The sequence below is a fragment of the Thamnophis sirtalis genome, unplaced genomic scaffold (assembly GCF_051295495.1).
Source record: "Thamnophis sirtalis isolate CommonGarterSnake01/CBP01778 unplaced genomic scaffold, rThaSir2_p1.2 scaffold_3, whole genome shotgun sequence".
NCBI classification, from domain to species: Eukaryota; Metazoa; Chordata; class Lepidosauria; order Squamata; family Natricidae; genus Thamnophis; species Thamnophis sirtalis.
In genome coordinates, this window is record NW_028261383.1 from 27,477,336 (window position 1) to 27,501,228 (window position 23,893).

Sequence of the window (23,893 nt, forward strand, 5' to 3'; positions counted from 1 at the left end):
AGAGAGTTACAGTAGAAGAGTGTATAAGATACACCTGAGAAACATGAAGGTTATATCAGAGACCAAGAAGTATGTCGGCGGCTAATGAAGAATCAAACCAAGACTTGACGATATTCACTTAAACATTTTTGTAACTCAGATCATTGCTTTCGCATGTTGGTTTCTGATTGCACGAATTATTATTATTTTTGCTTAGCTAGATAATATTCATGCAGAAAAAACCTTTAATTTTTGTAGCCCCAGGTATAATTTTGAGAAGGATAAAGTTAACAGTGTTTGGGTTACGAGGAACTTTTGTGGGGCGTAAGATCAGATGTGGATTTACTAAGCTAAACATGGTACAATTGCAAAAATAACAGCAGCTTTGAATTCTTGGTATAAAAACACATATTTTTAGAACACCTCACTGAAAAATAATTGTAAAAATGAATGTTCACCACATTAAATGACACGCCCTACAGGCCGAGGACAGTGCAACTATCATAAATACATGCTAGTTGCCAAGCATAATAATTTTGATCATGTGGTGCTCCTCCCTTGTGCTGGGATCCTTAAAACAGTCAGCAACTGTAATTCCAATGGGGAACTGGGGTGTTTTGGGAGTTGACATCCACACATCCTAAAGTTGCCAAGAGTGAGAAAAACTGATTTGGGGAGTACCATATTAGAGTAGTTGCTTAAATGTATCCCTTAATGCAGGGGTGTCAAACTCAAGGCCCACGGGCTGGATCCAACCCAGGGGATGCTTAGACCTGGCCCATGGGGCCAGCCTGGAAATATCAAAGTGTTAGGAATATAATTCTAACGGTTGGGGTGGCAATATATAAATCATGTAACAATGTTGTACCTGTTGCTTTAAACATACTGTAAAATGTGATTGGGTGCTGTATTCCTCAATCGGCCATAAGAGCCGAGGTGGCGCAGTGGTTAAATGCAGCACTGCAGGCTACTTCAGCTGACTGCAGTTCGGCTGTTCAAATCTCACTGGCTCAGGGTTGACTCAGCCTTCCATCCTTCCGAGGTGGGCAAAATGAGGACCCGGATTGTTGTTGGGGGCAATATGCTGACTCTGTAAACCGCTTAGAGAGGGCTGAAAGCCCTATGAAGCGGTATATAAGTCTACTTGCTATTTCTATTGCTATAAGAGGGAGCCAGAATGCCTGTTAGTTCTCTCTCTGTTCGTTAGATGCTGGGCTGATCTGATCATGAAGTGCCGTGAGCTATTGTAACTTTTGCAACTGCTAGCAAACTTTGTGTACCGGACTGATTATATGGTTACTAGACTATGTTATTTGGATTATCCCTTAACTGAAAGACATTGATGACTGTCTGTCTTATCCGTGTATGACTTGGACTGTTTGATGGACTCTAATACCTCTATTTCCACGAAAGTAAAAGCCTATTTAAACTACAGTGTCTCTGTATGCTGGTTTGTGTGTTCTCCAACACAACTCTCACAACGCTTTGCTGAACGTACTCGCTCTTCTAACAGGGAGTTTACCCAACACAAAGGACCAGTCTGCGGTGCCTCTGCCGGCCAAAAGGGGCAGCAGGGGCCAAATGCATCCACCCCCCATGGCCCATTTTCAGCTGGCAGAGTGCTGCAGGAGGCTGTGGATGCAGAAAACAGGCCGCCTGGAGCCTCCTCGTGGCCCGTTTTCAGCCGGCAGTGCTGCAGGAAGACTGGCTTGGACTGGATTACAAATATGTGGCCTCAAGTAAGCACCTGGTCTGGATTGAAAACAAGCAACATCCTATGTTAATACTACAGTTTAATGCCAGCTTTTACATACTGTAGATCCATTTACTGTAATCTACAGTCAACAATCTGTAATTGACGGCCATTTCTATTTACTATCTTGGAAATTTACCTCTACTGTTAGATCTTGTATTATCATGTTATTTATGCTATTGTATTTTTTAATATTAGATGAATAATAAAAATACAATAGTATAAATAGCTTTTCTGCCTGAAAAAGCAATTTACTATTAAACAATGGGGTATAAATTTAGAAACAATGGAATATGAAGAATAAGTCATAAATGTTTGCCAGTAACATCTGGTAGAAGAGATAGGAAAATGGTTATAGTAAAGAACTGTGGAAAGAACAGCAAATGTCCACTATGGTCACGCCCATGTGGCCACTCCCAACTCCAGCCACTCCCACCACCCCGCCCCCTGAGGTCAAACACATCCCTGATGCGGCCTTCAATGAAATCGAGTTTGACACCCCTGCCTTAATGTGTTTAAAAGAAGCCATTTGTTAGATCTGGACCCAGTTACAGGGGAATGGCAAAAAAATAAAATTAGTAGCAGTTTTACAGTTGACCTTGAGAGGCAGGGTTCCCCCTTTACTCAAAATGGAGAATGAGCAGCAATCTAACATGGATCCTTCAATCTGGATTCCTGCATGGAACAGAGACTTCATGATCGAAGGCCCATACCTTCTACCTCCCAAAACATGGCTTCCCATACCTTTCATGAGACTATTGAAGGCCTCTCCCCAGGTATGTCGGTGATCACTGGTGAGGATTCCCAAGGGCTCTTTATCCAACTTCCAAGAAAAGGAGCGGATTTTTAGGAGCTGCAGGTAGAGCTGGTCAATGGTCAGGGGTGTCCCATCACTATTGTATACTTCAAGCTGGAAGAACTGACAAAGGAACAAAGAATGACAATGAGGGCGTTTACCGCAAGGAGGTAGAGGGTTCGCTGGTGTTTTTCTTAAGCAGCCTTGTTTTAAACGCTGGAAAAGCTCAAGAGATCATTGTCGGTTTCAGAAAAGGCAGGCGCAGGCACAGCCACACACCTCGGTGTATTCATGATTCACCTGTGGAGATGGTTGGTGGCATCCAATTTCTGGGTGTGCAGCTAACAGGTAGGCAGGGTTGGTAGCCCAACTGATGAAGCAGGCACAGCAATGCCTGCATTTTCTGTGTAGCCTCAGAAAATCTTCCCCCTTCTGTCCTTACCACTTTCTATAGAGGAGCGATCGAGAGCATCGTGTCCTATGACATGACTGTCTGGAAGCATTACTGCTTCGGATAGGAAGACAATACAGAGTGGTGAGGACAGCAGAAAAGATTATTGGCAGCTCACTCATATCCAGGACATAGCAGATAAGCGATACTTGAGCAGGGTCTGCAGTTTCCTCTTGATATGCCTCCAATCCTATAACCATGATATACCTTACTGATGCGTTAGATTTATATACCACTCTTCATTTGGGAGCTTAAGGGGCAGAGGTGGGTGTCACATAATGTAACAACCGGTTTGCCCAGAACTGAAAATGTGTGTGTGCGTGCACACTCGGTACACTTGTGCATGCATTTTCTGCACATGCACATGGCATAAAAACTTGATTATATAGGACGGGATAGTGCCAGGGTGGGTGGGCGAGGCCAACTGCTGGTCGGAAGTACCGGTTTGCCTGAACCGGTCTGCACCAGCAGCAGCTCACCTCTGTTAAGGGGGCATCCAAACTGCATTCCATGTTATCAAAAAACAATTTTGTGGGGTACAGTGGATTAAGAGGCTTAGGCTGCCAACATGACCGATCCAAAGTAATCCAGGGGATCTCCATGGTTGAAAGGGGGGGGGGGAGAATCTGGGAGTCTCCAATTACACGTCAATACCTGAACTAGAACATTACACTTTTAAAATATTAAAATAGTGTTTTATCTCTTTTCTTATGTAGTAGCAAAGAAATATGGGGCCTTATATTCAGGCCCCCAAGAATTGCTCCCAACAGATCCAGGGATCAATGGTTGGGACCAGGGGTGAAATCCAGCAGGTTCTGACAGGTTCTGGAGAACCGGTAGCAGACATTTTGAGTAATTCGGAGAACCGGCAAATACCACCCCTGGCTGGCCCCAGAGTGGGGAGGGAATGGAGATTTTGCGATGTCCTTTCCCTGGAGTGAGTGGGGTGGGAATGGAAATTTTGCAGTATCCTTTCCCTGGAGTGGGGAGGGAATGGAGATTTTGCAGCATCCTTTCCCGGGAGTGAGTGGGGTGGGAATGGAAATTTTGCAGTATCCTTTCCCTGGAGTGGGGAGGGAATGGAGATTTTGCAGCATCCTTTCCCGGGAGTGAGTGGGGTGGGAATGGAAATTTTGCAGTATCCTTTCCCTGGAGTGGGGAGGGAATGGAGATTTTGCAGTATCCTTTCCCTGGAGTGGGGAGGGAATGGAGATTTTGCAGTATCCTTTCCCTGCCATGCCCACTGAAACGGTAGTAAAAAAAATTGAATTTCACCACTGGTTGGGACCAACATATTTTACCTGGAAGTTGCGAACAACGGTAATATAACTTGCGGGTTTCCGTCCAGGAGGAGGCAGTAAAATAGTGTCATGTTTTCGTCCAGGGAGTCGGCAGGAGGCAAAGAGGCGAGAATAGCAGTCCATGCTGAGAGGGTGACCCTGGGAATACTCAACTAGCAGGGTCTGGCTGCCATGGGGATAGAAAGAAAAAGGTAACAAATCAGCTTCCTCTCTCAATGTCAGTCCACCAGGAAGCCATGGGCAGACCTGCCTATGAATCTCTGACAGTCCTTTGCCCCCCTTTGCATCCACAAGCTGAAGGCAGGCCTTAAAATTCAATTCCTCCTCCCCCCTTGAACTAGGTTGGCTAGGAAGGACGGAGTGGCCCCAAGATGATACAATGGGACCTCAGGCACCAACTGTAATCTGTTCCAGGACTTAGGTCGGCACCCGATTTGGTCATGACTAGAAGCAAGATAAACTGCACCTGCACCCACACAAAAAAATGGTGTCGTAGGGGAAATCTCAGCGGCTGTGTTTATTCGGCAGCCGAGGATGTCTTTGTGACGTGAGTGAAACATTTAGGAAAATTTTTGGCACCCAAATTGTTCGTCGTCTAAGCCATTCGGGACACAAGGTCCCACTGTATAAAGGCTGCAAAGAATGCAGAGAAGAGCAACCAAGAGGATTAAGGGACTGGAGGCTAAAATATACGAAGAACGGTGGCAGGAACTGGGTAGGTCTAGTTTATCGAAAAGAAGGACTTGGGGTAACAGGGTTCCACTATCTAAGGGGCCGCCACAAAGAAGAAGAGGGGCGTCAATCTATTCTCCACAGCACCTGAAGGCCGGACAAGAAGCAATGGATGGAAGCTAATCGAGGAGAGAAGCAACCTAGAACTAAGAGGGAAATTTTCTAACAGTGGGAACAATTTGTTAGTGGAACGACTTGCCTCGGGAAGTTGTGGGTGATCCAAGACTGGAGGTTTTTAAGAAGAGACTGGACAACCACTTGTCTGAAACGGTATAGAGCAGCGCTGTCAAACCTGATTGCATCGCAGGCCACGTCGGGGTGTTTTTTTGCCTTTGCGGAGCTGAGCCTGTGCGGGTTGTATCTGGCCCACAGGCTGCCAGTTTGACAGACCAGGTAGAGGGTCTCCTGCTTGAGCAGGGGCTTGGATTAGGAGGCCTACAAGGTCCCTTCCAACTCTGTTATTCTGGTTCAAATATAGCAGCAATAGCAATAGCAGTAGACTTATATACCGCTTCATAGGTCTTTCAGGCCTCTCTAAGCGGTTTACAGAGAGTCAGCATATTGCCCCCAACAATCTGGGTCCTCATTTTACCCACCTCGGAAGGATGGAAGGCTGAGTCAACCCTGAGCCGGTGAGATTTGAACCGCTGACCTGCTGATCTAGCAGTAGCCTGCAGTGCTGCATTTAACCACTGCGCCACCTTGGCTCCTAATAAATAAAATGAATGAGTTCTCCTGGAGAGCTTCTGTGGCTCAGAGGAGAAAAAGAACCCAGATTTTCCCACTTCTAGTCTAGTACCTTTACTAACCTTTAATAACTACAGACCCCTCACATCCTGAACATAAACGGTTTCAACTTCTACCCTCAAAACAACGCTATAGGGCACTGCATACCAGAACAATTAGACACAAGGACAGCTCCCCGCCCCCTTGAATGCCATCACTCTGCTAAACAACTAATTCCCACAACACTGTCAACATTTACTAAGACTGTTGTATTATTAAGATATACTTTATTCATTAAACACGAAACTCAGCCAACTGAGCATTCAAAAATGCATTACAAATACCAGTGACTGGTGCTAATGGTTGATACGGTTTGCTGCCAGCGTCCTAGGTATCAACCAAGTACCTTCTTAAAATATAAGATGTTCTGAGTAGCGCAGTTTTTTGCAGTTCCACTGGTGTTATTGCAGGAAGCTGCAATCTGTTGATGTATTTTGTAAAATTCTTGGACATGGTGCCAAGTGCACCGATGACAATGGGTATCACCGTTAGATACTTCATCCATAGCTGTGTAGTTTCGAAGGCCAGGTCACGATATTTCATTATTTTTTCTAGTTCTTTTTCTTCGACTAAGATGATGATGATGATGATTGTATTGTTATTCTCTTCCTTCCTAGTACCTATCTCTTTCCACTTATGACTATAACCATGTTGCTTGTACCTTTACAATTTATATTGTTTTATTTGTTTCCTAGTACAATTGGATTGCTTATTAGTAACCTATGGCTACCACTAAGTGTTGTATTTTATGATTCTTGATGAGTGTATTTTATTCTCCTTATGTACACTGAGAGCATATGCACCAAAAACAAATTCCTTGGTGTCCAACCAAACTTGGCCAATAGATAATTCTATTCTATTCTATTCTATTCTATTCTACTCTACTCTATGCCCTAAGTACAGCCCAAGGGCCCCTCAACAGAAGCAAAACTTGGATGCCATCAGACGGAAACAAAAAGTGACATTGCCAAAACCTGCAAAGCAAACTTTTTACTGTGCCAAAGAAGATGTTTTGAACAAGGCGGGTTAAAAGTTGGAAGACCGCTTCCAAAATGATTGGCTAGAAATGCAGTATGGAAAGGAAAGAGGTTAAGCATTTGATAGCTGGGAAAGGGGGAGAACTCTAAGGGGAGAGCGCCGCTTTTCCTCTTAGGGCCCAAAGCACAGGTTTCTTTTTCTTGGGAGCAGGGGTGATCTTCATTGCTGCATGCTCTGGCCCCCTGTGGAAGGAGAAGCACCTCTGGTCTGGAAGACTTGACTGGTTCTCCACTTGCACAGGTAAGTCAGAAGGTAAAGAGTTTGGGGAAGACAAGAAACACCCCCCCCCCAACCCCTGAAGTAGTCCATTTGGGAGTACAGGGGGGAAAAGGGGAACTATACCATTCTGACTCTGCCAGCTGCCACCCTCTTCCCAGCTGTCCTGTTTGTTTGTTTGTTTGTTTGTTTATTTATTATTTATTTATTTATTTATTATTTATTTATTTATTTATTTATTTGACTTATATACCGCTTCATAGGGCTTTCAGCCCTCTCTAAGCGGTTTACAATTTTTTTTAGCAAATTGAGTCAGCAACTTGCCCCCACAGTCCGGGTTCTCATTTCACCCACCTCGGAAGGATGGAAGGCTGAGTCGACCTTGAGCCGGTGAGATTTGAACCGCTGAACTGCAGATCATAGTCAGCTAAAGTGGCCTGCAGTACTGCACCCTAACCACTGCGCCACCTCTGTTCTTCACCCAGGAGCAGCAACACCCAAAGTCTCCTTTTCCCTGGCAACCACTGGCCCACCTGGAGCCATTTGCCACTTTTGACCCATTCAGGCTTCCCCAGGGAGTGCCCCATGTTCTTCCCTGGCAAAAACAGCAGTGGCAATAAGACTTATATACCGCTTCACAGTGCTTTTACAGCTCTTTCTAAGCGGTTTACAGAGTCAGCATCTGAGTCCTCATTTTACCGAACCTCGGAAGGATGGAAGGCTGAGTCGACGTTGAGCCGCTCAGGATGGAACTGCTGGCAGTGGGCAGAATTAGCCTGCAATACTGCATTCTAACCACCGCAGCACCAGGGTTCGCAATAGCAGTAGCATTTAGACTTATATACCGCTTCATAGCCCTTTTACAGAGTCAACATTATTGTCCCCAATAATCTGGGTCCTCATTTTACCGAACCACGGAAGGATGGAAGGCCGAGTAAACCTTGAGCCAGTCAGGATCGAACTGCGGGCAGTCAGCAGAATTAGCCTGTAATACTGCCTCCTAACCACTGTACCACCGTGACCCACTTCTTCTTCCAATTTCCACTGGAGATAGAATTTGTCTTCCAGATTTGCCCAGTGGGTTTCAATTTGCATGGATTGGATACCCCCTGTATTGGGTCAAAAGATCCAAAGGAACCTACTCACCGGTCAATCTTTGCCTTGAAATCCAGCACGCCCGCAATGAGTTTAGCTGCAAACCTGTGAGAGGATGAGAAGACCAGGAGAAATGAAAAACAAGTTAGTACTGCTTTATAATACCTTGCGAAGACCCTATTTGGAATCCTGCATCCAGTTTTAGTCAACGCAAAGTTGAAAAGATGCTGTGACTCTGGAAAAAGTGCAAAGAACAACAAAGACAATTAGGAGGCTGGAGTCTAAAAACTTATGAAGAACCGTTGCAGGAATTGGGGTATGTGAAAAGGAGGACTAGGGGTGGCATGATAGCAGTGTTCCAGTATTTGAAGGACTGCCACAAAAGAAGAGGGAGTCAAACTATTCTCCAAAGCACCTGAGGGCAGGACAAGAAGCTGTTAGGTAAGCTCCCCGTTGGGAGAGCGAGTGCATTCAGAGAAGCGTTGTGAGAGTTGTGTTGGAGAACACACAAACCAGCATACAGAGACACTGCAGTTTAAATAGGCTTTTACTTTCGTGGAAATAGAGGTATCAGAGTCCATCAAACAGTCCAAGTCATACACAGTTAAGACAGTCAGTCATCTACGTCTTTCAGTTAAGGGATAATCCAAATAACATAGTCCAATATCATATAAACAGTCCGGTACACAAAGTTTGCTAACAGTTGCAAAACTTACAATAGCTCACGGCACTTCCAGCTTCCAAAAAAACACTCAGATCAGATCAGCCCAACGAAACAGAGAGCTAACAGTCATTCTGGCTCCCTCTTATGGCCGATTGAGGAAAACAGCAACCAATCACATTTTACAGTACGATTTAAAGAAACAGGTGCAAACATTGTTATATGATTTATATATTGCCAACCCAACCGTTAGAATTATATTCCTAACAGAAGCGATGAATGGAAACTAATCAAGGAGAGAAGCAAGAACTAAGGAGAAATTTCCTGACAATTAGAACAATTAAGCAGTGGAACAGCTTTGTCTGCAGTAATTGTGGGTGCTCCATCAGTGGAGGTTTTTCCAAAAGAGACTGTACAGTCATTTATCTGAAATGATATACCCATGGCGGCAAACCTATGGCACGCATGCCACAGGTGGCACGCAGAGCCCTCTCTGCAGGCATGTGAGCCGTTGCCCCAGCTCAGCTCCACCGTGCATGTGCTGGGGGGGGGACACGCCCCTTTTTTGGTCCCAGGAGGCTGCAGGGAGGCCTACTTGGGTGGCATACAAGACAAATAAATAATAATAATAATAATAATAATAATAATAATAATAATAATAATAATAATAATAATAGGCCCAAAACAGGGTGTGTGCATCTATGGTGCCCGTTTTGCTCTGAGGAGGCTGCAGGGAGGCCTGCTAGGCCCAAAGCAGGGCACAGGGGGCATTGTGTGTGCATGTACAGGGCGCACGGGTGTGTGTGTCATCACTGTGATATAGGGTCTTCTGCTTGAGCAGGGGGGACTTGGACTAAAAGTCTCCAAGGTCCCTTCCAACTCTGTTATTCTGCTAATTTCCCCAGCCAGTTGGAAGTCGACATGCCTTAAAATTGCCAAGGTTGAGAAATATTGCTGTGTAGGCCCTTGATAGTCCCATTGCCCATGAATTTATCCAGGGATTTTCTCAAAGAGACCTAATTCAATGGCCACCATCAACTCTTGTAATGATTGCCACAAGTTAATTATGTTCTGGGTGAAGATGTCCTGTTTCCTTTGGTCCCTTCTTCTGAATCTCCTTCCAACCCTTCCAGCTGCAGAAATGTAAGTCCACCTCCCTTCCCCCTGTTATAATCCATGCAGTACAGGGCACTTTTTCCATCCACTCACCTGCAACTAACTCCACAAGAAATGAGACTTCTTGTATCCCAAGTGTTCTAGCTAGCTAGGGAGAACTCGGGCGGACAGAGGCAAGCCAGGACTTCAAAATACTAACAGTTTTAATGCTAACAGATTGCCAAAGGCAGCCCTTCACAACACGCACGCCTCAACTAACCGCCAACAGCTGAGCCCTGTTTGACAGCTCTTTATATATGTCAAGCAGGTAACCAATCGGGAGCAAGGACAGCACCCCCTAGTCCAGTGTTTTTCAACCACTGTGCCGCGGCACACTAGTGTGCCGTGACATAGTGTAAGGTGTGCCGTGGTAAAAACACTTTATATATAGTCAATATAGGCACAGAGTTAATTTTTTTTAACATTTTCTAATGGTGGTGTGCCTCGTGATTTTTTTCATGAAAAAAGTGTGCCTTTGCACAAAAAAGGTTGAAAAACACTGCCCTAGTCAACGGACCAGAGGGAAAACTATAGAACGTAGCACCAAGAGCTACCACTCTGTTCATGCAAGAGACATGGTACCCATGAATTGCATCAGAGAGGAAGGCAGCACTGGCTAAGTTTTCGCAGTAAGCCAGAATATCACTTGTTCGCTCTGTGCTTACCATGTTGTCCAAACAGGCATTGTAGTTAGCAGACATGATGTGCAGCTTCGCACAATGTATGAACCACTAAAGGTAGAACTCAACGTACGACCGCAATTGAGCCCGAAGATCATGTTGCTAAAGAAGGCAGTTGCTAAGTGAAGCACTGCAGTTGTTAAGTGAATCACATCGTCATTAAGCAAATGGCTTCCCCCATTGTCAGAAGCTGGATGAGAAGGCTACAATTGGTGACCCCACAACCTCAGGACAGCACAACTGTCGTAGGTAAAGATAAAGGTTCTCCTCACACATACACTATATTGCCAAAATTATTCGCTCACCCATCCAAATAATCAGAATCAGTTATGAGCGAATACTTTTGGCAATATAGTGTATGTGCTGGTTGTTCCCAACTCTAGGGGGCGGTGCTCATCTCCATTTCAAAGCCGAAGAGCCAACGCTGTCTGAAGACATCTCCATGGTCATGTGGTCAGCATGACTAAACACCAAAGGCGCACGGGACGCTGTTACCTTCCCACCAAAGGCGGTCCCTGTTTTTCTAATTGCATTTTTTACATACATTCGAACTGCTAGGTTGGTAGAAGCTGGGGGACAAGTAACAGGAGCTCACTCCGTTATGCGGCGCTAGGGATTCGAACCGCCGAATGGCCTACCTTTCTAATCAACAAGCTCAGCGTCTTAGACACTGAGCCACCACATAAATGCATACAATTACCAAGTGCACAAATTTTGGTTACATGACTATGGAGATGCTGCAATGGTCATAACTGTGAAAGCTGGTCAGGTCACTTTTTTCAGTGCCGTTGAAACGCTCACTAAAGTCATGGTTGTAAGTCGAGGACTGCCTGTAATGGATTTCTAATAGATGACTTTTAAAGTACCAAACACCATGATAATTAAATGAACTAAAGTTTGTTATGGGCTGGTTTTGCCAAAAAGCAAAAATAAAAGCTCCCCCCCCCCTTTTTTTGCAAAACCATGGTAAAACACACTCCTGTGCTTGAAGAATACTGCAAATGGCCCTTAACACAGGCCAGCTGTTGAGCATTCAAAGTAGTCACGTGACCACAGAAGAGGGTAAGGGACTTGCAGAAATTTTCAAATCTGGATCGTAAGCAGCTTTTGGGAGGGTGTCGATTATAACTTTGAACGTTGGCTAAGCAACCAGTCAGAGGACGAGAGCTACCTGTATGGCCATGTTTTGCAGCCATAGCTGACTAGGGGATTCTGTTGAAGTCCACGCGGCTTAAAGTTGCCAAGACTGCAAAAGACTGCTATGCAGGAGAATAGAAACAGGAGAGATTTTATATTCATTTTATTCAATGGGGTTAATTATATTCTTCAAGACATTTTAACACAATCTTGTCTCTGTCCTTCTGCCTGGTGTTCGTTGCCGATCTCCAAATATGGATAGCTAAGCTTTTGTGGGAGAAAATGCTTCTTTTCACATGTTACAAATCTTGTTTTTAATATATTTTTTTAAAATATAAATAATACAAACATAGTACACATACATCTAAATATACAAAAAAGGGAAAAAATACAAATATTAAAGTGCACCCCCACCCTCCGAGACCATTTCTCCCTCTTATATTTCTTCTTCTTTAACAACTAAAAGATATACAATATATTCCAATTGTGCCCTTTTCCCCTCCAAAACAACAGATATTCTTGAGTAGGTTTATTCCCTTTGCCTTAAACCAAAACTGTTTTATAAAATCCCCCAATATTTCATTGTAATTGTTTGATTTAATCATCCCTTTTTAAATTTAATTTATTTTGTTAATTTCTCATTTGTTGCCATACTCTAAATTTCATTATACCACTCATTTCTTTGAATATCCCAATTTCGTCCCCAATATTTAGCCATCATTAGTCTAACTGCCATTATCAAATTTACAATCAATTCCTTTTTTGTTTCATTTATATCCCGTTTCTCCATTAGCAACAATAATACAATTCTTGGTGTCATATCTAAATCTACATTCAAAAGTGCTGTAATACGTCCCATATTTTTTGTACACTACCACAATCCCACCACACATGTTTATATGTTCCAACCTCTTTCTTGCACCTCCAACAAATATTTGTATAGTTACCATCTATTTGATTTAATTTATGTGGTGTCAGGTACCACCTCCATATCACTTTATATCCATTTTCCTAACTGACATATTCTTATATACTCTTCTATTCCAAATATTTTCCCAATCATTATCATTTATTTCTCCTAAATATGATTCCCATGTTATAAATCTTAATCTGGCAGATTTTGGTGATTTAATAAAAACCAAAGAGGCAAGATGACTACAATATGGCAGTGCAGAAAGCCCATGGTTCCTGTGAGGAGTTGATGGCCCATTTTGATTTTTCCTTCATATTAAGAAAAGTCTAGAAGTTTAGAGTTCATTGTGAGCTAGCCTGCTTGTTTTCACTCTTGGTTGCTGAACATAGGAAGACGGTGTGTGTGTGTGTGTGTGTGTGTGTGTGTGTGTGTGTGTGTGTGTGTGTGTGTGTGTGTAAATATCATGTAACTTCAAAGCTGTGAAAGGCCAGGTGCCAGCCAGTGAAGGTCAGGTCTTCCAGGCCATGACATCCTGGGATCAGGTCATGATAAAAAAAAATGATAGGAATTTTGTTTCTCCACAGAACCTAGAAATAGATACTGTGCAAACTGGCTGCCCCCCCCCCCAAATAAAATCAATTTCTGTTTTTGTTATTAAGGAGCTCCTGGCAGTTTTGAAGACATTTGAGTACAGGTATTTCTTGACATACAACTACAATCGAGCCCAAAATGTCTGCTACTAAGTGAAAAATGTGTTACGTGAGTTTTGCCCCATTTCACAACCTTCCTTGCCACAGTTGTTGAGCGAACCACTGTGGTTGTTCAGTTCGTCACACGGTCGTTAAGTGAATCCAGCTTCCCCATTTATTCTGATTGTCAAAATGTCGCAAAAGGGGATTGATCGCAATACCTCGGGGGCACTGCAGCCGTCATAAATACGAGTCAGTTGGCAAGCGGCTGAATTCTGATCATGGGGGAGGGACACTGCAATGGTCATAAGTGTGAAAAACGGTCATAAGTCATATTTTTAGGGCTGTTGTAACTTTGAACAGTCGCTAAATAAATTGTTGGAAGCTGCACTGTACAAATTGGCTGCCCCATAGAAATATTAATAATAAAATGTCTATTGTTGTTTTTAATTAAGGAGTTCCGGGCAGTTTGTGAGAGATTTGAGTATTACTTTGGTTGGTATTTACACTTTTTATATTACGCCTTTCAATCTGTTTCTTTTAGCTTGAATAAAGTTTAAAATCTCTCTATTTACTGGTGTGCTTATTGTCTCTGGACCCAAAAGAACCAATCGCTTCAGTACAGAATTATTGCCCCGATACATGGAAAGACAAGGACTGGGGAAAAAAACACAAGCTAAAATGCAAGGTCAACAGAGAACAGAGCTATAACTCAGACAGCGTTGTAAAGATAGTCCTCGACTTACAACAGTTCATTTAGTGACCATTCAAACTTGACTTCTGACCAGTTTCCACACGTACGACCATTGCCGCATCCCCATGGTCACCTGATCAAAGTTCAGATGCTTAGCAACTCATATTTATGACGGTTGCAGTGTCCTGGGGTCATGTGATTCCTTTTGGCAACCTTCTGACAAACAAAATCAATGGGGAAGCCAGACTCACTTAACAACTGTGTGTCTAACTTAAGAACTGCAGCGATTCACTTAACAACTGTGTCGGGAGAGGTCATAAAACGCGTCAAAACTCATTGAACAAAGTCTCGCTTAGCAACAGAAATGTTTGGCTCAATTGCGGTTGTAAGTCAAGGACCACCTTTATGTCAGTCCCCCCCCCCCTTTCTGGGTACTCACAAGTCTAGAAATTAGAGGAATTTAAACCAAGGATTCTAAACTGTGCAATTTCACCTCCGCCTTATTGTCCTACGGACTCTTTCATAATAGAAAATGATTTAGCAATGCAGTTTAAAGCTCCACTAAATAAAGCACAATCCTGCCAACTCTTTTAAAATTTGGAAACTGAATTAAAGTACCCTATTAACAGTGTTTGATTATTTTTACCAAAGGCAGTAGAAAGGGTGGGGAAAGATTTAATATTGCTTTAGCAAAATTGATTTTCAAAATCTAGGGGTTTTTGGGGGGTTTGGCTGGAAAAAGAAGTCAATTAGTATTTCATTCCTTTTCACTCTCAATCTGAAATTTTCTATTCCTACTTAATATTTGCACTGATACCCCACTTTTCATGAAAAGATATAGAAAGATCAGGCTTAAATTCCATTATTACTAACCATGATATTGCTCCATGAAGTACATTTTGGTTACAAGTTTGCTTTCCTAATTTTACAATGTTGCCAGGAATAACCAATTCTAAAAAGGAAACAAATCCAATTAAAGTCCTTTTTGGGAAAAAACAAAAAAGAGGGGGCACCCGGACTTGAACCAGGGACCTCTTGATCTGCAGTCAAATGCTCTACCGCTGAGCTATACCCCCGGCACATCACATGTGGTTTCAGGAAGTTTACTCATGTATACTGGTTTGGTTACATATTTGCCTACCACAAACAAAATGAGTTTTAAGCCTTTCTCCCAAACAAAACTTCTCCTCTTCCAGGTGTCAGCCCAAAAACAAATGTTTGCACGCACATTCACATTGCAAAAGTTTTTGGACCATGGAGGGGGGAGGGGAAGGCGGCCAATTCTGACTTTTTAAAAGGAGGCATCAGCCAGTTTTAAGGAAAAAGAGGCCACCAAGTGCTCACAGACAATCTCACCAGGTCATATATATTGCTTCCGGGGTCAAAGGTAATGCAGATAGTTCTTGACTCACAAGAGTTTGTTTAGCTTGAGGAAAGTTACAATGGCACTGAAAAATGTGACTTTATGACTGTAACTTTTCATGGCTATGACCTTGATCGCACGCGCCCATGATCATGTGGATCAAAATTCAGCCACTTGGCAGTCGTTTCATATTTATGATGGTGAGATTCCCTTTTCAGACCTTCTGATGAGCAAAGTCCATGGGGAACTTAACAACTGAGTTTCCATCTTACCAACTGCAGTGATTCACTTAGCAACCGTGGCAAGAAAAGTTGTTAAACGGGGCAAAGCTCACTTTAACAGGTGTCTCACTTAGCAACAGAAATTTTAGGCCCAATTGCGGCTGTAAGCTGAGAACTACTTGCACTTAAAATCCAAATATATATAAAATGTTGAGATTTTGGAAAAAGTTCAGAAAGGGCAGCTAAGATGATCAAAGGCCTGGAGACAAAAACATATGAAGAAAAGTTGCAGGACTTGAGTTTGGCTAGTCTAGAGAAAAGAAGGTGTGTGTGTGAGGGGGGGGAGGGAGGGAGACATGATAGCAATATTCCAATATTTGAGAGGCTGCCACAAAGAAGAGGGGGTCAACTTATTTTCCAAAGCACCGGAAGGCCCAACAAGAAACAATGGATGGAAACTAATCAAGGAGAGAAGCAACCTAGAATTAAGGAAAAAAATTCCCAATAGCCAGGACAATTAACCAAGTTGTGGGTGGCCAAAAACAGGCTCATCGCTGGAGTTTTTAAGAAAAGATTGGACAGCCATCCATCTGAAATGTTATAGGGTCTCCTGCTTGAGCAGGAGGCCGGACTAGAAGACCTCCAAGGTCCCTTCCAGCTCTATTCTATTCTTCTTCTGTTATCCATCTATGAAGAGAGAATTCCAGCTATGTGGGGAAACTGAAAATACAGGTAGCCCTTGACTTACAACCATTCATTTAGCAAACGTTCCAAGTTACAACGGCGGCGAAAAATGACTGACAACTGGTCCTCGCACTTACAATGTTCGCAGCATCATGTGATGGAAATTTTGGTGCTTGGCAACCAGTCTGTATTTCCGATAGTTGCAAGTATCCAAGGATCATGTAATCCCCATTTAGGGCCTTTCTGGACAGCTTCCAACAAGTGAAGTCAATGGGGGAAGCCGGTTTCACTTAATGACATGATTCACTTAATAACCATGGCGATTCACTTAACAATCGTGGCCAAAAAAAAAGGTAATGAAATCAGATGCGACTCACTTAACAACTCCTGTGCTTAGAAGTGGCAACTCTGGTCCCAATTCTAGCTGTAAATCAAGATTAACTGTAATTTAAATAGCTTGTATCACACTTATTCTCATAATAATAATTATTATTCCTTCAAGCTTTGAGTAGAAGTAATTTCTTCCTCCATGACATCTACTGTGTGTCTTCAGGGATTTCAAAATATAAATTGATTGTTTGGAAAAATAGAACAAAAGGAGGGGGCACCCGGACTTGAACCAGGGACCTCTTGATCTGCAGTCAAATGCTCTACCACTGAGCTATACCCCCAGCACACAGGTATGGCTTCCTTAATATCTAGTTTTGGATACTGGTTTCACTGCCTAGTTTCCTCCCGTAAATTAATGGCAAGGCAGGCAGAGGGTGTGCTAAATATTTGTCAGCCCAAAATTAGAAAGAGACAGGTAGCCATTTCAAGCCTAGCAGCTTTTATTTACAAAGCAATAAATCTCTACCAACTGAAGGTCACTTCATCAAATGTGTTTTACACTCTCAGGTAACAATTTTGGAACAAAGAAACTGCAGCAACACAACTGAGTGGGAGGTTACTGAACTCACATCTATCAAAAGAGGTCAGGCTGTCTCAGAAGGTTTGAACAAACACAATGGGGTTTTAACAAACAGTTGTTAATTGATAAAATGCCTGTAATCGCCCCTTCTCCATCCCAAACCTTCATTTGCATGGCTTGCCCTTCAGCTCTTAAAAGAGTAGCCTTATAATTACCGTATTTTTCGGAGTATAAGACGCACCCACCCCACCCCCCTAAAAGTGGGTGAAAATTTTGGTGCAGCTTATAGACCGAATACGAGCCCATTTTGGGCCTCCCAAAACCTCCGTGCATCCCATTTTTCCCCTCCCCAGCTTCCAGAAGCACTCTGCAGGCCGAAAAGGGTGTGTTTTTGGCGAAAATGGGACACACGGAAGGTTCATGAGACCCAAAATGGGCCTGTTTTTGGCCAAAAAAGTGTTTCTGGAGGCCGGGGAGGGTGAAAACGGGATGCGCAGAGGCGAAAAACTATTTTTTTTCTTGTTTTCCTCCTCTAAATCTAGGTGCATTTTATAATCCGGTGCATTTTATAGTCCGAAAAATATGGTAAATCAGTCTGAAAAGATGCCCTAATGTTTTGGATAACTTTAAGATGTGTGCAATTCAACTCCCAGAATTCCCCAGCCAGAGCATAACACCAAGTTTGAAAAAAAGCAAGTTGTGTAGGAGTTAAAGGTCCACACATCTTACAGGTGTCAAGTTTGAAGTCTACGCATTTTAAAATTGCCAAGGCTGAAGTCTACACATTTTAAGGTTGTCAAGTTTAAAAAAACACACCAATTTATAAATGTATGCCCACCAGTTTCCAAATATGGCATCCGGGATTTCACACCTTTTATGGAAGAGAACAACCGTCTCTGTATTATTCTGGGATGCAAACTGAAGGGCTACAGTTTCTTCAGTTAGCCCTTCTTATCCGAAAAAAAGCACATTAAAAAGCAGAGACAACACCCTGCCAACAAAAGTGTGTATAGTCAAGGCTATGGTTTCCCCAGTTGCAATGTTGGGCTGTGAAAGGCTGAGTGCCAAAGAATGGAGGCCTTTGAACTCTGGTGCTGGAGAAGACCCCTGCAAGTCCCTTAGACTGCAAGGCGATCAAACCAGTCAATCCTAGAGGAGATCAACCCTGACTGCTCTTTAGAAAGACAGATCCTGAAGATGAAACTCAAATACTTTGTCCACCTAATGAGAAGGAAGGACTCACTGGAGAAGAGCCTAATGCTTGGAAAGATGGAGGGCAAAAGAAGAAGGGGACGACAGAGAATGAGGTGGCTGGATGGAGTCACTGAAGCAGTCGCCGTGAGCTTGAATGGACTCTGGAGGATGGTAGAGAACAGGAAGGCCTGGAGGAACATTGTCCATGGGGTCGCCATGGGTTGGACACAACTTCGCAACTAACAACAACATCCAAAAATAAATTCTAACTTTTCATGGTTGGAAAGCGTAGGGTACAATTAGCATAGTTTCCTTTCTGGAATCAAGACCCAAAGATGATCATCAGAGTCTTCCCCAGACTCCAGGACTGGCCCATGTTTCTTCCCAAACTCGTCACTGTCTGAATCTGCTGCCAGCTCCGCAGGCCACCGGCGCACCACAACACAGTCCAACTCCCTGCTTAGGCAGGAAACTCTATACCACTTCAGATAAATGGTTGTTCAGTCTCTTCTCAAAAATCTCCAGTATTGGAGCACTCACAACTTCTGGAGGCCAAGTTGCTTCACTGGTTACTTGTTCTACTTGTCAGGAAATTTCCCTTAGTTCTAGGTTGCTTCTCCCCTTGATTAGTTTCCACCCATTGCTTCTTGTCCTGCCTTCAGGTGCTTTAGAGAATACCTTGACTTCCTCTTCTTTGTGGCAGCCCCTGAGATATTGGAAGACTGTTATCATGTCTCCCCATGTCCTTCTTTTCATTAAACTAGATATGCCCAGTTCCTGCAACCGTTCTTCATGTTTTAGCCTCCAGTCCCCTAATCATCTTGGTTGCTCTTCTCTGCACTCTTTCTAGGGCAGGAGCGTCAAACTTGATTTCATTGAGGCAGCATCATGGTTGTGCTTGATCTTGGGGGGTGGGGGGTGGGCGTGGCAAGGGTGGGCGTGGCTAGCTCTACGTCACTTGGGTCAGGGGTACCTGTGGTGGCCCAAGAGCTCTGGCAGCGAAAATGGGCTCCAGAACTCCATTTCCAGCTGCCACAGCCTCCTGCAACCCTCTGCCAGTGAAAATGGAGCTCCGTTTTCATTGGCAGAGATATTGCCGTTTGGTCCTTCGCTGTTTCCAGGGCGGCCCCAGGGGCCAGATCTAAGCACCCTGCGGGTCGAATTTGGCCCATGTGGCTTGAATTTGACACCCCTGTTCTAGAGTCTTAACATCTTTTTTACATCGTGGCGAACAAAACTGTATGCAGTATTCCAAGTGTGGCCTTATCAAAGCATTATAAAGTGGTATTAACACTTCACGTGATCTTGATTCTATCCCTCTGTTTATGCAGCCTAGAACTGTGTTGGCTTTTTTGGCAGCTGCTACACATGGCTGGCTCATATATAAATGTTTGTCCACTAAGATCCCTCTCACAGTTACTACTATTGAGCGAGGTACCACTTATACTGTACCTGTGGATTTGGTTTTTCTGGTTGGATATCCATGCCACTTAAAATACATTTCCCCACCTCACTCCAACCTAGTCTTTTAAAATGAAGGAGGCCATTCTTGTTCATCTGCATGGATGGGGAAAAAAGTGTTTGAAGTTCTTCCAGATTTCACCATCTATCAACCCTCAGACCAACCCAAAGATTTAAATTACACAGATATTCCTTCTTCCCCAAAAGGGGAATGTAACTGAAAATGTTATCTCTTGATTGGCAAGCAACTAATCCCTACTCCCAAGACAGAGGAGTATGGGATAAAAACCTTAGCTTCAGATATGGAATCTGCTCAATATCTATTTTCCACTTATAGTAATAAAATATCTAGTTTGAGAATAATACAAATTATTGTCTTTCCCCCTCATAAATAATAATTGTTGCCCTCCCTAAAATTAAAAGGAGGGGGCACCCGGACTTGAACCAGGGACCTCTTGATCTGCAGTCAAATGCTCTACCACTGAGCTATACCCCCAACACATAAGTGAGCCTCACCTAAGGTCTGGTTGTGGGTGTTGGTTTGACTGGATATTTCTGTTCCTTGAATCTATGAGTAATTTTCAAATGTTACACCTGTAATTCATCAACTTTCCTGGAGCAAAATGTCTCCAGGAAAGACAGTCAGGAGACAGTCGGGAGGAGAACCTGCACGGCGACTACATCTACATCAAATCTTCTAACCTGGAAAAAATCTCCTAAATTTCTATGGATGCAGTCAATGGGTGGAAACTAATCAAAGAAAGAAGCAACTTAGAACTGAGGAGAAATTTCCTGACAGTTAGAACAATTAATCAGTGGAACAGCTTGCCTCCAGAAATTGTGAATGCCCCAACACTGGAAGTCTTTAAGATGATGTTGGATAGCCATTTGTCTGAAACGGTATAGGGTTTCCTGCCTAGGCAGGGGGTTGGACTAGAAGACCTCCAAGGTCCCTTCCAACTCTGCTATTGTATTGTATTGTATCAGTGAGGCAGACGAACAGCTGGAGCCTGTTCCCAGAGTGCGCATGCGCAGAGCTGCCAGTTGAAGGGAACAGCTAAAGAACAGAAGTCAACTTGGGAGTAAGGCCACAGGTGGATGGTGAATGGCCCCTCCCAGAGGAAATAAAAGAGGCGTGAAAGGGGAGTGGAGTTTACAGGAGACAATTAGTTCGCTTAATTGGTTCATGACTCTCTGAGACTCCTTGCCAAGTTCTGCAGATATCGGCCTGTCAGCTCTTCAAGCAAGATAAGGTCGGTGACTGTAAATCCTCCCTTGAAAGACTTTGCTGGATGTGAATGAGCAGAATTCACAGCAAATTATTAAAAGGGCTTTTTTCGGGACAAGGAGTTTGTTTCATGCTCTTGGGAAACTTCGGTCAGAACATCTGGAGAATGGCATTTTCCACCCTGGTCTTAAGGATGCTTTGATGATGCTATAAGGGGGAGGAGGTGGGGGAGGCCTCTACTCCTTGCTTGTGCAGGGAAACCTTTTAATCTTCTCCCGAGTGTCATGAAACACAAAACATCTGAGCCGTGGTGGTGCAGTGGTTAGAGTGCAGTACTGCAGGCTACTTCTGCTGACTGCCTGCAATTTGACAGTTCCAGGTTGACTCAGCCTTCCATCCATTCCAAGGTGGATAGAATAAGGACCCAGATTGTTGGGGGACAATATGCTGAGTCAGTAAACCGCTTAGAGAGGGCTCTAAAGCACTGTGAAGCGGTATATAAGTCTTAAGTGCTATTGCTATCTCCCAGGCTTCCCACCCCTCTGAAGAAAGGACCGTGAGGAGCAAGTGATCCAAGTCTCTTCAACATTGAGAAGATAAATCATCCCTTCATCCCCTCGGTCTAGAAAAAAATCCAGGATCTTGCCCTGATCAAGAAGGACCTCAGATTGCTTCTAGTTTAGCATCAATTTTCATTCCCCTCGGGAGGTCAGGACAAATTCCGGCAAGATATCCAGTTAAAATACAAGGCTTCTCACCCAGAGGTGGTATTCAGCCAGTTCTGACAGTTTCTGGAGAACCGGTAGTGGAAATTTTGAGTAGTTTGGAGAACCGGCAAATAGGCTGGCCCCGCCCTCGCTGACTCCCAGCCGTTCTTCTTTTGTTGCCCTGAACAGGAGAACGGAGCTGGAAAGCAGATTAGTGGGGTGGGGAGGGAATGGGGATTTTGCAGTGTCCTTCCCCTGCCACGCCCACCAAGCCACACCACATCCACCAAGGAACATCCACAGAACCAGTAGTAAAAAAAATTGAATTCCACCACTGTTCTCACCCCACCCCAATCTGCTATAAATGATGAACTACCTTTTTTTAAAAAAATGGACCATTCCCTTTTCTCACACATGGATGGGAAAATATATTTCAAAGCACATTAGCTATTGTTGAAGCTCTTCGAAGTGTGACCCACTACCAATCCTTACATCCAAATAGTTTAACTTAAAAAAAAAAATTTGATATTCCTCAAAACAGATGTAGATGAGAGTAGCAATTGACCTCCACTCCTAAAATACAGGAATATAGAATGAAAACCTTAAGGTTTGGATATGGCATATGTCTCCATATTTATTTTCCAGTCATTCTAGTAAAATTTAGATATATAGTTTAGAAATAAAAAAATAATAATCCAGTTTTTCCCATAAGGACTTGAAATTATTCTCATAATAATAATAATTATTCCTTCAAGCTTTGAGTAGACGTAATTTCTTCCCAAATGACATCCACTGTGTGTCTTCAGGGATTTCAAAATATAAATTGTTTGGAAAAAATAAAACAAAAGGAGGGGGCACCCGGACTTGAACCAGGGACCTCTTGATCTGCAGTCAAATGCTCTACCGCTGAGCTATACCCCCAACACACAGGTAAGTCTCACCTAAGCTCTGTTTTGGATACTGGTTTTACTTGAAGTTTTTGTTCCCTAAATTTATGAGTAATCATTTTCCAACCTTAACACCTGTAATTCTGTAACAGGTTCCCGGGAGCAGAACAATCCTCTCTATAATTCTGGGATACGGTCTGAATGGCAACAACATTTTCTCCAACTGGATCTTCAAGTCGATCTGAAAAAAAGGATGCTAAAATTCTATGGAAGCTCTCTCGACGGGAAGATAAGGATGGTGATCGCTAAATGTCTATGGAAATTCTCAGTCATCCAGGTCAGGGGTCATCAACCTTCCGGACCTCAGGGACCACTAAATCCCTAATTTTAAATCCTGTGGACCACGAATATGAATTAGTGACGGGATGGGGTCCTTCGGGCACTTAGCCTGGCCGCCTGTTAGCAGAGAGAAGCGCCCAGGGGCAACTCTAGGTTTTGCTGTCCATTGCGGCTAGGACTCTCAAATACGGCCAAGAATGAATGTTTGTCTTGTAGGCAGCCCAGGTGCCAGATCGGCCCTCTGCAAACTCTGTCTTACGAGGAGCCTGGATGAAGTTTCGCGCACCGCTCACTGAAGCGCCTGGACTCCCAGGGAGGGAGGGAGGAAAGGCCTGGAGCTACTAAACAGGCAGCCAAACTAAGTGCCGGAAAGACCCCATCCCGTCAGTGAGTGAGATTAATTGCTTCAGTGGGCCATATCCAGCCCAGGGCTGTAGTCTGAGGCGTGGCACGACAAAACCGTGCTCGACTAAAGCGCGCCCGATTAAACCACGTCGCTGATGTCATCAGCAGGGCGCCAACAGCGAGCGCGGAGAAAGAAGGGCGCTTTAAATAGCGCTTTGAAAGCAAGCCGATTCAAGTTAAGGTAAGGGTTAGGTTTAGGGTTAGGTTAAGGGTTAGGGTTAGGTTTAGGTTAAGGGTTAGGATTAGGTTTAGGGTTAGGTTTAGGATTAGGTTTAGGGGGGGTTAGGTTTAGGGTTAGGTTTAGGTGTTAATTTTAGGTTTAGCGTTTACAGCTTGCTTTTTTTTCTCCACACTGTTGTCGCGCTGTGATGACGTCAGCTACGCGGTTTCGTCGAGCGCCCTTTAGTCGAACCCGGTT

The 23,893-nt window shown here is 43.7% G+C and overlaps 1 protein-coding gene and 4 non-coding genes across 5 annotated transcripts in view; all 5 read right to left on the reverse strand.

The window, feature by feature from the left end:
* The window catches only part of LOC148047727 (carnitine O-acetyltransferase-like), a 60,572-nt gene that overhangs the window by 15,453 nt on the left and 21,226 nt on the right, over positions 1–23,893 (reverse strand). Inside the window, exons 4-6 of the mRNA XM_087708439.1 lie at positions 8,199–8,252; positions 4,281–4,446; positions 2,477–2,651 (exon numbers count right to left, since the gene is read on the reverse strand). Coding sequence (XP_087564565.1) covers positions 2,477–2,651; positions 4,281–4,446; positions 8,199–8,252 — 395 coding nt within the window. The remainder of the gene's footprint in view (positions 1–2,476; positions 2,652–4,280; positions 4,447–8,198; positions 8,253–23,893) is intronic.
* Positions 15,081–15,152, reverse strand: TRNAC-GCA (transfer RNA cysteine (anticodon GCA)). The gene has a single exon. It is a non-coding gene; the product is annotated as a tRNA-Cys (tRNA).
* Positions 16,944–17,015, reverse strand: TRNAC-GCA (transfer RNA cysteine (anticodon GCA)). Its single transcript has one exon. It is a non-coding gene; the product is annotated as a tRNA-Cys (tRNA).
* On the reverse strand, positions 20,334–20,405 carry TRNAC-GCA (transfer RNA cysteine (anticodon GCA)). Its single transcript has one exon. It is a non-coding gene; the product is annotated as a tRNA-Cys (tRNA).
* TRNAC-GCA (transfer RNA cysteine (anticodon GCA)) lies at positions 22,694–22,765 on the reverse strand. The gene has a single exon. It is a non-coding gene; the product is annotated as a tRNA-Cys (tRNA).